Raw genomic sequence first — 14,267 nt, 5'->3', positions numbered from 1 at the left:
AGTGAGGAACTCCCCTCGGGGCTCCATAATGTGTGGGGAAGTGGGTGTCCCAGGCTGAAGTTGTAGCTGCTTTTATTTCTTACTCTTTCAGAGTAACTATTAGTGCTAAACAGGAGAACCATCCAAAGTTTAACGATTTAAATCGCTGTGTTGGGTGGTTCCTGGTTCAGCACAGTTGTACCCAGGATATTAGCCCTTCTATACCATTGACAGGTAAACCCTTACCTGGGAACCTCCAAGAGGTTCATCTTTGGCGTACCCCAGCGTGTCTTTGGCAGAGGTTACATCTAAAATTATTGGACTCAATATGCCCAGAAGGCTGTAAGGTAGCCAGTTGAAGATTGTACTTTGAGTGTACATTGAGCTTCATTGGAAGACTGCAACAGGCCAAGGTCAGAAGGGATATGGAGTTGCGTGATCATTGAAAGAGCTGCAAAGTTATGTTGGAACTTGTCATGAGAAGCAGTGGATGTGAGGGCCAACATTTTGTGACATGTACCTTTGAGGTTTCTCCCTGGGTAGTTTTAAGGTGTGCCATCTTCCATATCATTTCCCACGACATGTGGATAATGTAATCTAATAGCCATCTCTCTAAAGTGACACTCATCACTTGCCCATGAATTCCATTTCCCTTCTCCACACGTACTTTATCTTCCCTTCTTTTTTTGCCCCTATCTTTGGAAATGTTGGAAATACGTTTAAAATATTTGCAGTCTTCAAAAGGCCAAAACAAGTTTTTCCCCTTCCCATGCCAACTTTAACTGGTCCAAACCCTTTAAATCTTCGCTCCAGTCTTTATAAGGATTAAGCCACATACCTTTTAGCCCTTGGTCTCTTTTGTTGGGCTGCCCGTGCAGATTCAATATGAACCAAGAGCTTGCCGGCCATGGGATCGGTTGGTCAACCTGACTAAAATCCAACAGTGCACAGTGGATAGCACTGTTGCTTCACAGCTCCAGGGCCCCGCTTCAAATCCAGCTTCGGTCACTGTCTGTGCGGCGTCTGCACATTTTCCCCATGCCTGCGTGGGTTCCCCCCGGGTGCACTGGTTTCCTCCCACAGTGTAAAGATGTGCAGGTTAGGTTGATTGGCCATGCTAAATTGCCCTTAGTGTCCAAAAAAGGTTAGGTGGGATTACTGGGTTATGGGGATAGGGTGGAGGTGTGGGCTTAAATAGAGAGCTCTTTCCAAGGACCGGTGCAGACTCGATGGACCGGATGGCCTCCTTCTATGTGATTGTGTCAAAGTGGTGACAGCAAACACGCAGTTCGTCTCCCGCAGTGCCAAAAACTGATAATCTGCCCTTCCATCTTCCCCATCTCTCCCTCTGCGTCCCCGCTGTAAGGTATGTGTTAATGATTGGTATCTACTTTTGCAAAGAGGCAGCCCAGTAGAACTAGGCTACGGCCTCTTCCTTATGTGAAGCTCTGCATTCCTGCTTTCACATTCTAAGCACAATGGAAGGATTCACTTGGGAAACGGAAACATTCTCATGTGTCAAGTGTAATATTCTGACTTTTCCTTTACTTTGCGATGCTTCACTGGGGAATGCAGGCTGCCTCAGGTGCTGTGTGCTGTGATAAAAAGGACTTTTTAATTTTCACTCACTCGTCGTTGACTGTGATGTATTGTTCCTTGATACCAGGTGACAGATGGAGGGACCATCAAACAGAAAATATTCACATATGATGCCCTGTTCTCTACAAATTACACTCACATTGATGAATATCAGAAGAGGGAGGATTTGGTCTATCAGTCCACTGTGCGGTAAGTGGAGTTTTATTTGTTCACAGTAGCTGGGACGCTGTCCAATTCACACGAGGCATTTTGCTGGTAGCTGAGCAGATGAGAAAACACTATTACCTTTATAAAAACAATTCCCATAGGGTTTCCTCCGGGTGCACCAGCTTCAACCCACAGTCCAAAGATGTGCAGGTTAGGTGGATTGGCCATGCCAAATTTCTCCTTAGTGTCCAGGGATGTGCAGGTTAGGTGGGGTTACGCGGATAAGGTGGGTGAGAGGGTAGTGTGCTCTTTCGAAGGGTCGGTGCAGACCAAATGGGTCGAATGGCCTCCTTCTGCACTGTAGGGATTCTAAGGATTCTATGAATATGGGAACCTCTGGTGGCCCAGCTCCCCTTCACCTCTGATCTTCAGCTGGCTGATTGCTCCTGGATTTTAAAATCATCTGCTTCCCTCCTCCATGGTTCAATTGTTGCCTCAGTTATTCTCCAAATTTGACGAGATGATGCCTCCCCCCCCACTTTGCTTTTCTTTTCTTTAAATAAACATTTTATTGAGGTATTTCTTTGGCAATGTAGCAGCAACAAAATCAACAATGTACATAACAAGGAAAATATAAACAGGGTGCAAATACCGCCTCCCTCTCCCACAGCTCCTAACATTGCTTACCCCCCCTAAACTACGCCAACCTAACCCACTCCCCCCCACTCCCCCCCACGCGCCCCCCCCCCCCCCCTTCTGCTGACAATTAATTCTGACAAGGAAGTCGATGAATGCTTGCCACCTCCGGGCGAACCCTAACAGTGACCCTCTCATGGCGAACTTAATTTTTTCCAGGCAGAGGAAGCCGGCCATGTCCGAAAGCCAGGTCTCCGATTTTGGGGGCTTTGAGTCCCTCCATGCTAGTAATATCCGCCTCCGGGTTACCAGGGAAACAAAGGCCAGAACATCTGCCTCTTTCTCCTCCTGGATTCCCGGATCCTGCGATACCCCAAAAATCGCCACCTCTGGACTCAATGCCACCCTTGTATTTAATACCTTGGACATGACGTCGGCAAACCCCTGCCAAAATCCCCTCCGCTTTGGACATGCCCAGAACATGTGGACATGGTTCGCTGCCCCCCCCCCCCCCCCCCCCCCCCCCCCCCCGCACACTTCGCACACCTGTCCTCCACCCCAAAGAATCTGCTCATCCGGGCCACTGTCGTGTGAGCCCGGTGAACGACCTTAAATTGGATCAGGCTGAGCCTGGCACATGTAGGGTCGCGTTGACCCTGCCCAACGCTCCCGCCCAAAGGCCCTATCTCTCCCCCCCCCCAGCTCCTCCTCCCACTTTTGCTTCAGCTCCTCGGTCTGCGTCTCCTCCAAACCCATAAGCTCTTTATATATGTCTGAGACGCTTCCCTCTCCTATCCATCCTCTAGAGACCACTCTGTCCTGAATCCCCCTCAGTGGGAGGAGTGGGAAGGTTGGTCCCTGCCTCCGCAGAAAGTCCCGCACCTGCAGATATCGAAATTAATTTCCCCCCGCCAATGCAAACCTCTCCTCCAGCGCCATTATACTCGGGAAGCTTCCATCTATAAACAAGTCTCCCTCATTCTCTCAATCCCCGCTCTCCGCCAAATTCGGAACCCCCCGTCCATCCACCCCGGGGCAAACCGGGTGATTATCGCAGATTGGGAACCATACCGACGCCCCCTCTGCTCCCACATGTCTCCTCCACTGCCCCCAGACTCTCAGGGCCGCCACCACCACTGGACTGGTGGAGTATTGCGCCAGCGGGAGCGGCAGAGGCACTGTTACCAACGCCCCAGACTGGTGCCCTTACAAGAAGTCGCCTCCATGCGCACCCACGCCGGCTCACCCCCCACCAGCCACCTCCTCACCATGGCTATATTCGCCGCCCAGTAATAATTGCGGACATTCGGCAGCGCCAGCCCACCATCCCCCCGACTCCGCTCGAGCATTGCCCTCTTCACACGCGGGGACTTGCCCCCCCCCCCCCACACAAAGCCCACAATAATTTTATTGATCCGCTTAAAAAAGGACCGCGGGATGAAGATGGGGAGGCATTGGAAAACGAATAGGAATCTCGGAAGGACTGTCACTTTTACCGATTGAACTCTGCCCGCCAGAGACAACGGGAGCGCATCCCATCTCCTCCGGAAATCCTCCTTCATCTGCTCCACCAGCCAGGCCAAGTTCAGTTTATGTAGCCTGTCCCAATCCCTCCCACTTGAATACCCAGGTACCTGAAACTGTCCCCTACCACTCTGAATGTCAGTTCCCCCAGTAGCCTTTCCTGACCACTTGCATGGACCACAAACATCTCGCTCTTCCCCATATTGAGCTTATACCCCGAAAACCAGCCAAATTCCCCAAAAATTCCCATAATTTCTTCCATCCCCTCCATTGGGTCTGAGACATACAGCAGTAGGTCATCCGCATACAGCGAGACACTTGTGCTCCACCCGCCCCTCCCCCCGGACCAACCCCTTCCAGCCCTTTGAGGCCCTCAGAGCAATTGCCAGCGGCTCTATCACCAGCGCAAACAGCAGTAGGGAGAGGGGGCATCCCTGTCTCGTCCCCTGGTGCAGTCTAAAATAGACCAAAATCGTCCTGTTTGCCCGTACAGTTGCAACCTGAGCCCGGTACAGCAACCTAACCCAGTCAACAAAGCCCCTCCCAAACCCGAACCGCTCCAGCACCTCCCATAAGTAATCCCACTTGACCCAGTCAAAGGCTTTTTCCGTCTCCATCGCGACAACCACCTCAACCTCCCTACCTTCCGGGGGCATCATGACCGCAGTTAGCAGCCTTCTTACATTGGCCACCAGCTGCCTGCCCTTAACGAACCCAGTCTGATCCTCCACAATAACGTCCGGTACACAGTCCTCAATCCTGGAGGACAACATTTTGGCCAGAGCTCTGGCACTATGTTCAGCAAGGAAATCAGCCTGTAAGACCCACATAGCTCCGGGTCCTTGTCCCTTTTCAGAATGAGCGAGATCATGGCTTGTGACTTCGTCTGGGGCAGAGTTCCCCTTTCCGTGGCCTCGCTAAAGACCTTCATCAGCACCGGCCCCAATATTCCAGAGAACTTTGGGGTCTTGCCCGACTGCATGGCCTTCAAACCCTCCACTATCTCCTCCAGCCCGATTGGGGCCCCCAGCCCTTCTACCAGCTCCCAATCTACCTTCGGGAAAGTCAGCCCATCCAAAAAGTGCCTCATCCTCACAGGGGGTTCCGACCTGTACAACCTGTTATAAAAATCCCGAAAGGTCTTTCTCACCCCCGCCGAGTCCCCAACTAAGTTCCCATCCCCGTCAATAACTTTCCCTATTTCTCTAGCTGCCTCCTTCTTTCTGAGCTGCTGTGCAAGCATCCTGCTGGCCTTCTCACCATGCTCGCTGTGGTAATCTGTTAGAAGGATTACGGTACCTGGTAATGCCGGAATACCATTGGTGAAGAATGTACTTGTTCCCATTGGTTAAGTCTGTATGTTAGCTCCACGCTGCAAGGCGGGGTATAAGAGCCTGTGCCGCCCCAGCAGCTTTCTTCTGTACCTGCGCTGGTGGGGGAAACATCTAGCGTATTAAAGCCTTCAATTGTCTCCAACCTCGCTTCTGGAGTTATTGATCGTGCATCAATTTAATACGCTAGTTTTTAAAGAATGGAGCTCCGAATCAAGCAGGAGTGTCCTCTACTCAGCCCCCACGCGGCAAACTCAGCGGCAACCTTCAAGCACTGGCTGGCGTGCTTCAACGGATATCTCGGGACGGCCGAAAACATACCCACGGGAGCACAGAAACTACAAATTCTGCACTCGAGGGTGAGTACAGAAATCTACACCCTCATCAAGGACGTGGACGATTTCGATACCGTAGTGGAGCTGCTGAAAGGACATTATATTCGCCCTGTAAACCAGGTCTATGCCCGACATCTACTAGCGATGAGGCGACAAATCCCTGGGGAATCACTGGAAGAATTCTACCGTGCGCTCCTGGTGTTGGGGAGAAACTGCAGCTGCCCGCAAGTTTCAGCAAACGACCACACAGAACTTTTGATTCGGGACGCTTTCGTTGTAGGTATGCTGTCCTCCCAAATCCGCCAGCGATTGCTGGAGAAAGAGACACTAGGCCTCAAGGAGGCACGGGCCCTTGCCGGCTCCCTGGATGTGGCCTCCCCAAACGCCCGCGCTTACGTCCCCGACCGCGCGGCAGCCCCCTGGACAGCGTGGAACCCCCCTGCGGCTGACCCCAAGGCATCTCCCATCACCCCACAAGCTTGTGCTGCGAGACGGCCTGGCAACCCCGGGGGGCCCCGCTGCTATTTTTGTGGGCAAGCCAAGCACCCCCGACAGCGCTCTCCGGCCCATTCATCCACCTGCAAGGGATGCGGCAAAAAGGGCCACTTCATGGCTGTATACTAGGCCCGGGCGGTCACTGTGGTCTCTGGAGGCGAATACGGACCACCACCACAACCCTCTCCACGGACCCCGTGCGGCAAGCGGGCACTGCCATCTTCCTCCTCCAGGGCCACGTGTGGCCTCCGGGCGCTGCCATCTTGTCCCACGGACGCCACGTGCGATGGATGGGTGCCGCCATCTTGGATGGACTCCCAGGACCCCAGTTTGGCTGACCACACACCGCCCGAAGAAAACATCCAACTGCTGGCACGATTAGCCTCGGGGACCCTGGACCAGTCCCAGCCCCGAACACTCTCGACTGCTACGACGACGGTGCTTATCAATGGGCATGAAACGTCCTGCCTAATCGCCTCTGGGAGCACAGAGAGCATCATATACCCCGACACGGTAAGGCGCTGTTCTCTCCCCGTCCACCCCGTTAATCAAAAAATCTCCCTGGCCTCCGAATCTCACTCAGTAGAGATCAAGGGGTTTTGTGTAGCTAACCTCACGGTCCAGGGAAGGGAGTTCAAAAACTACCGACTCTACGTCCTTCCCCACCTCTGCGCGGCCACACTCCTCGGGTTGGACTTTCAGTGCAACCTCCAAAGTCTAACCTTCAAATTCAACGGCCCTTCTGTTATATTCGCCCGGTAAACCAGGTCTATGCCTGACATCTGCTAGCGACGAGGCGACAAATCCCTGGGAAAACATTGGAAGAATTCTACCGTGCACGCCTGGTGTTGGGAAGAAACTGCAGCTGCCCGCACGTTTCGGCGAGCGAACACACTGAACTCTTGGTCCGGGACGCTTTCGTGGCACGTATGCTGTCCTCACAAATCCGCCAGCGATTGCTGGTAAAAGACACTCCAGGTCTCAATGAGGCACGGGCCCTCGCAGGCTCCCTGGATGTGGCCTCCAGAGACGCCCGCGCTTACATTCCCGACCGCGCGGCAGACCCTGGGCAGCGTGGAACCCCTCCGCAGCCGACCCAGAGACAGCCCCCATCCCCCCACAAGCTTCCGCTGCAAGGCGGCCTGGCAACCCCGGGGGCCCCGCTGCTACTTTTGCGGGCAGGCCAAGCAAATCCGCCAGCGCTGCCCGGCCCGCGCATCCACCTGCAAGGGATGCGGTAAAAAGGGCCATTTTGTGGTGGTATGCCAGGCCCATGCGGTTGCCGCGGTCTCCCGCGGCGAATGCGGACCGCCACCACAAACCTCTCCACGGTCCCCATGCGGCCAGCGGGCGCCGCCATCTTCCTACTCCAGGGCCACGTGCGGCCGCCGGGCGCCGCCATCTTGACCCGCGGACGCCACGTTAGATGGATGGGCGCCGCCATTTTGTGCACCCCCAGCCATATGCGACCAATGAGAGCCGCCATCTTGGATGGACCCCAGGACCCCTGCTCGGCTGACCACACACTGCCCGAAGAGAACACTCAACTGCTGCGATTAGCCTCGGTGACCCTGGATCAGTCCCGACCTCGAACACTCTCAACTGCTACAACAACTCTATTTATCAACGGGCACGAGACTCCCTGCCTAATCGACTCTGGGAGCACGGAGCTTCATACACACTGACACGGTAAGGTGCTGTTCTCTCCTCGTCCACCCCGTTAATCAAAAAATCTCCCTGGCCTCCGGTTCCCACTCAGTAGAGATAAAGGGGTTTTGTGTAGCAAACCTCACAGTCCAGGGAAGGGAGTTTAAAAATTCCCGGCTCTACGTCCTTCCCCACCTCTGCGTGGCCACACTCCTAGGTTTAGACTTCCAGTGTAATCTCCAAAGTCTAACGTTCAAATTTGGCGGCCTTATACACCCCCTCACTGTCTGCGGCCTCGCGACCCTCAAGATCGACCCGCCTTCCCTGTTTGCGAACCTCACCCCGGATTGCAAACCTGTCGCCACTAGGAGCAGACGGTACAGTGCCCAGGACCGGATCTTTATTAGGTCAGAGGTCCAAAGGCTACTGAGGGAAGGAGTCATTGAAGCTAGCAACAGTCCCTGGAGAGCTCAAGTAGTGGTGGTAAAGACCGGGGAGAAGCATAGGATGGTCATCGACTACAGTCAGACCATCAACAGGTATACGCAGCTAGACGCGTACCCTCTCCCCCGCATATCCGACCTGGTAAACAGGATCGCGCATTACAAGGTCATCTCCACGGTGGATCTCAAGTCCGCCTACCACCAGCTCCCCGCACTAGTGACCGCAAATACACTGCCTTCGAGGCAGATGGGCGGCTCTATCATTTTTTAAGGGTTCCCTTCGGTGTCACCAACGGGGTCTCGGTCTTCCAGCACAAGATGGACCGAATGGTTGACCGGTACGGTTTACGGGCAACATTCCCGTATCTCGATAATATCACCATCTGCGACCATGACCAGCAGGACCACAACACCAATCTCTGAAAATTCCTCCAGACCGCTAAAATCCTTAACCTTACATACAACAAGGATAAATGCGTGTTTAGCACCGACCGCCTAGCCATCCTCGGCTACGTAGTGCGAAATGGAGTTGTAGGCCCCGACCCTGAACGCATGCGCCCCTTATGGAGTTCCCCCTCCCTCACTGCTCCAAGGCCCTGAAGCGCTGCCTTGGGTTTTTCAGTTACTACGCCCAGTGGGTCCCAAACTATGCGGACAAGTCCCATCCCCTGATCCAATCCACAGCCTTTCCCCTGTCGATAGAGACCCGCCAGGCCTTCAGCCGCATCAAAGCAGACATTGCAAAGGCCACGATGCACGCCATCGACGAGTCCCTCCCCTTCCAGGTCGAGAGTGACGCATCTGACGTAGCTCTGGCGGCCACCCTCAACCAAGCGGGCAGGCCCGTGGCTTTCTTCTCACGTACCCTCCATGCTTCCGAAATCCCCCACTCCTCAGTCGAAAAGGAGGCCCAGGCCACAGTAGAAGCTGTGCGACATTGGAGGCATTACCTGGCCGGCAGGTCTGATTCACTCTCCTCACTGACCAACGGTCGGTTGCTTTCTGTTCGATAATGCACAGCGGGGCAAGATAAAAAACGATAAGATCTTGCGGTGGAGGATCGAACTCTCCACCTACAACTACGAGATCTTGTATCGTCCCGGGAAGCTAAACAAGCCTCCTGATGACCTGTCCCATGGCACATGTGCCAACGCACAAGTGGACCGTCTCCGAGCCCTCCACGAGGACCTCTGCCACCCGGGGGTCACTCGCTTTTTCCACTTTATCAAGACCCGCAACCTGCCCTACTCCATCGAGGAGGTCAGGACAGCCACCAGGGACTGCGAAATCTGCGCGGAATGCAAATCGCACTTCTACTGGCTAGAGAAAGTGCACCTGATAAAGGCTTCCCGTCCCTTTGAACGCCTCAGCATGGACTTCAAAGGCCCCCTGCCCTCCATCGACCACAACATGTACTTCCTGAACGTGATTGACGAGAACTCCCGCTTCCAATTCGCCATCCCCTGCCCCGACATGACCGCAACCACCGTCATCAAGGCCCTCTATAGCATCTTTGCACTGTTCGGGTTCCCCGCCTACATACATAGTGATAGGGGGTCCTCCTTTATGATCGACGAACTGCGTCAATTCCTGCTTAGCAAGGTCATCGCCTCGAGCAGGACGACCAGTTACAACCCCCGGGGTAACGGACAGGTAGAGAGGGAGAACGGAACGGTCTGCAAGACCGTCCTACTGGCCCTACGGTCCAGGAATCTCCCTGTCTTCCGCTGGCAGGAAGTCCTCCCAGATGCCCTCCACTCCATCCGGTCACTGCTTTGTACCACAACCAACTAGACACCTCACGAACATCTCCTTGTCTTCCCCAGGAAGTCCTCCTCTGGGACCTGGCTCCCGACCTGGCTGGCAGCGCCCGGAGCCATCCTGCTCCGAAAACATGTGCGGGCGCACAAGTCGGACCCGTTGGTCGAGAGGGTCCATCTTCTCCACGCTAACCCCCAGTACGCCTACGTGGCGTACCCCGATGGCTGACAAGATACGGTCTCCCTACGGGACCTGGCGCCTGCTGGACCCCCACACACACCCCCGCCACCAGTCGTACCCTCCCTCCCACCGGCGCACCCCACAGCCGCCCCCTTCCCAGGTCAGTCGGTCCTTCCACCGGCCACATCTAGGGGTAATGAAGCTGCCACAGAAGCCGAAACCACGCTCCCGGAGTCACAGACGCCCGAACCTCCACCGGCATCACCACCAAAGCTACGACGATCGCAGAGGATGACCAGGGCCCCCGATCGACTAATTGCTTCATTTTGAAATGTACATTACTGTTGTAAATAGTTAAGATGTAATAAGGCAAAACTGTGTAAGGAGGTATTGCGGTACCGTCATAACTGTAACCTCTACCACTTTACCCATCATACGAAGCCACCACCCCCGCCGGACACTTTTTTTAACAGGTGCTGAATGTGGTAGTCTGTGTTAGAAGGATTACGGTACCTGGTAATGCCGGAATACCATTGGTGGAGAATGTACTTGTTCCCATTTGTTAAGCCTGTACATTAGCTCCGCCCTGCAAGGCGGGGTATAAGAGCCCGTGCCGTCCCAGCAGCTTTCTTCTGTACCTGCGCTGCTGGGGAAACATCTAGCGTATTAAAGCCTTCAATTGTCTCCAACCTCGCTTTTGGAGTTATTGATTGTGCATCACTCGTAAATCGCCCCCTTCACCTTTCTGAGCTGTTCCACTGCCCTCCCGGTGGTTAACAAACCAAATTCCGCCTGTAGCCTCCGGCGTTCCCTTAGAAGCCCTGCCTCTGGAGCCTCCGCATATCTCCTATCCACTTGGAGAATCTCTTTTACCAGTCGGTCCGTTTCTGCCCTATCCGTCCTTTCCCTGTGAGCCCGGATCGAGATCAGCTCTCCTCTCACCACTGCCTTCAGCGCTTCCCAGACCACCGCTGCTGAGACCTCCCCCGTATCGTTTACCTGCAGGTAGTTCAGCATGCACTTCCTCAGCCTCTCGCACACCGCTTCGTCTGCCAATAGCCCTACATCCAGCCTCCATTGCCTTCGGAGGGTCCCCCGCCCGCGGCATCCTAGCAAGCGCCCAGTACGCCCTGTCCACCTCCAATGGTCGGGGGAATGCCCCCTCCCCCAGCAGCTTTTCGAACATACCCGCCACGTATGCCCCAGAATCTGCTCCCTCAGCTCCCTCCGGGAGCCCGACAATTCTTAGGTTCTGCCGGCGGGACCGATTCTCAAGGTCCTCCACCTTCTCCAGGAGCCTTTTCTGCTGTTCCCGAAGCATTCCCACCTCCAGTTCCACTGCTGTTTGATGCTCCTCTTGTTCCAGCAGCGCCTTCTCCACCTTCTGAATCGCCCGGTCCTGGGCGTCCAGTCTGCTCTCTAGCCGATCAATTGACTCTTTGATCGGGTCCACGCATTCCCGCTTCTGCCTGGCAAAGCCATCCTGAATGGCCTGCATCACTGGGTCCGTTGGTCGCTGCGCTTCCACCCCAGGGGTCCAGCCCTCGGCCATACTGTCTCCCGTTGTAGCTTCAACACAGCTCGTGACTGACTTCTTGTTTCTGCCCTTTCGTGCACTTCTGGTCCTCTTCTCCATACACCGATGCGTGGAAACGATGCCCAATTGTCTCAGCCTTCGAATTTGCCATTTAAAACCGGAAAAAAGTCCAGGGGAAAGGTCCAAATGTCCGACCAGAGCGGGAGCCACCAAATGTGAGACTTACTCCTCCATAGCTGCCACCAGAACCACTTTGCATTTCAATAAGAAACAAACACTCTATCTGTATTCCTATGGTTGGAACATATAACCTAATGTTCTGATAGAACAATTGGAAGTGCAAAATGTAATCAAAAAGGTTAACCAAAATTAGGCTTTCAACGCAAATGGGTTGAAGGGTAACAGTGAGGATGTGATGCTTCAATTAGATGGAGCCTTGATGAGAGCCCATCAGGAGTGTTGCTCTCAAATTCAAACTCTGTGCCTCAGGTAAGAAATATTGGAGATTCACCAGAATAATACCAGGACTTAAATGGTTGCATAATGAGGACAGGTTTGTAGCCCCTTGAGTTTAAAGGTTATGGGGTAATGTAATTGAGGGATTTAAAATGATAAAGGTATTTGATAGAGCTGATGCTGAGAAACTATTTGGTCTAGTAGGAGAATCAAAAACAAAAGGGCATAATCTTAAGATCTTAAATGAAATCCGTAAATACCTTATCCCACAAAGACCTTTTTTCAAAATTGAATCATACAATTTGGGCCTTGCTGCCTCGGTCAGCATTTGTTGCCCATCCCTAATTGCCCTTGAGAATGTGGTGGTGAGTTGTCTTCTTGAACCGCTGCTGTCCATGTGGGTAGGTACACCCACAGTGCTGTTGGGGTGGGGAGGGGGGGGGGGGGGGAGGAGATGGAGTTCCACGATTTTGACCCAGCAACAATGAAGGAGCGGTGATATATTTCCGAGTCAGGATGCTGATTGACTTGGAGGGAGACTTCCAGGTGGTGGTGTTCCCATGTATCTGCTGCCCTTGTCCTTCTAGATGTTAGTGGTCTAGATGTTGGAAGGTGCTGCTTGAAGGAGCTAAGGTGTATGTTGGGCCGTTGAAATGGTCAAGCCTATTTTTTTCTTGGTTGAGGGTGTCAACAGATATGATATAAAGACAATCATATGGAGTTAAGATACAGGTGAGCCATGTCTAATTAATTTGCAGAACAAACTCAAAGGGCTGAATGGCCTACTCTTATTCCTATGTCATGATTTTGTTTTTCTATCTTTGTGGGTAATGCCTAGCAGATCTCTCCTGGTATACTTAAAAATAAGAGCTCAGTGATAGGGGAAAGTCACACTGAGCAGAACCACACCCTGTGAATGTCTCTCAAGGAAGACGTTTGTTGGGAATTGTAGCTTTTGATGTAGTAAGTGAGTAACATCGTAGAGTAGCTCTATACGCCGAAGGATTTTTTTTTATAGTGCTGAGGGGGTGGGTTTTATGATCTAGCATTCATGGCACAGAGATGCAAGGCTTGACTTTAACTCTGGGACTCTGTGGGTGAATGGGCTTTGAGCGAGATTGCCTTAGGTGGCAGGAAATACAGGTTGGGAATTAGCCATGGAGTTTGGAATGCCTTTCCTTCCCCACCCAAGGGCTTCCCATGCCTGCCTCCAATTTGGTTCCTCACAGCATGCCCGTTAGGGGTGAGCTAAGAAGTTGATTTCCGTATCTGAGAAGGAGGGTGTATGACCAAAATGGGATTGTGATCAGCATGACTCTATCCTGTGTCATTGGGGCATTTGAACAAGTCCTGGTTGAACAAGCCGAGGTTGCTCAGTTGCTGTTGAATCCATCACAATAGCAACCAGATGGCACTTCAGCTTAGCTTCCAATGAAAGAAACAATCCTGTCAAAGATCAGAGGTAAAACATTGGAATATCAGGCTAGTGGAAGAATTCCTACCTCCCCGTCACGACAGCCGAAACAGAATCGAATGCAAATCTGTTGTTATCTATTAAACACTTCTTGCCTTGCAGCCTGACAAATCTGATTGTAGAAATCGTTTGATATTGGAGTGGTGATGAACTGATTAAATTTGCAGCAAAATCCAATCTTTGCTTTTGCAGAAAGATATCCTTAATAGCTTTGCCTGCTCTCTATCTCTTCGGTGTGATGGATTTTGATAATTTTCCAACAGTGCAGCTCTGCAAGTTTCAAAGCCAATCTGCTTATGATGCCTTTCAATCGTAATTTCTTAACAATCAAGAAAAAATAAGCACAATAAAGTCCCAATTATGTTATGGATCAACAGCAATCAACAACAAAAAATTATCAGTTCTCTGAAAGCTCTTTAAACGGTGCTGTTTTTGCAACATATTTAGGTGGTTATTTCTAAGAAGTCAAACTCTCTTTAGCAGCCAGTTCACTCTGTAATGTTCTCAGCAAATTGGAGCTCAACATTGTCTTGCACTGGTTGGTCCTTCTTGGATGGCTGCTAATTCTCTCATGTAACCTTTTTATTACCAAACTTTCATTTTTACCAATGCTGCTCTGTCGTTGTCCCTCTAAACTTTCACGCTTGCTCTTTCACTCTTCACTCCTGAATCCGAATGTACCAGTCTCCATGCTTTTCACCTTCCCTGTCAATCAAGGTCCAT

The 14,267-nt window shown here is 52.5% G+C and overlaps 1 protein-coding gene across 1 annotated transcript in view; it reads left to right on the top strand.

The window, feature by feature from the left end:
- igsf21a (immunoglobin superfamily, member 21a) overlaps nt 1-14,267 on the top strand; it is a 422,140-nt gene that overhangs the window by 129,533 nt on the left and 278,340 nt on the right. Inside the window, exon 3 of the mRNA XM_072478415.1 lies at nt 1,646-1,767. Coding sequence (XP_072334516.1) covers nt 1,646-1,767 — 122 coding nt within the window. The remainder of the gene's footprint in view (nt 1-1,645; nt 1,768-14,267) is intronic.

Source organism: Scyliorhinus torazame, chromosome 16 (assembly GCF_047496885.1).
Source record: "Scyliorhinus torazame isolate Kashiwa2021f chromosome 16, sScyTor2.1, whole genome shotgun sequence".
Taxonomy (NCBI): domain Eukaryota; kingdom Metazoa; phylum Chordata; class Chondrichthyes; order Carcharhiniformes; family Scyliorhinidae; genus Scyliorhinus; species Scyliorhinus torazame.
The sequence above is the reverse complement of the archived record's forward strand: the minus strand, read 5'-3'. Positions and strand labels throughout refer to the sequence as shown.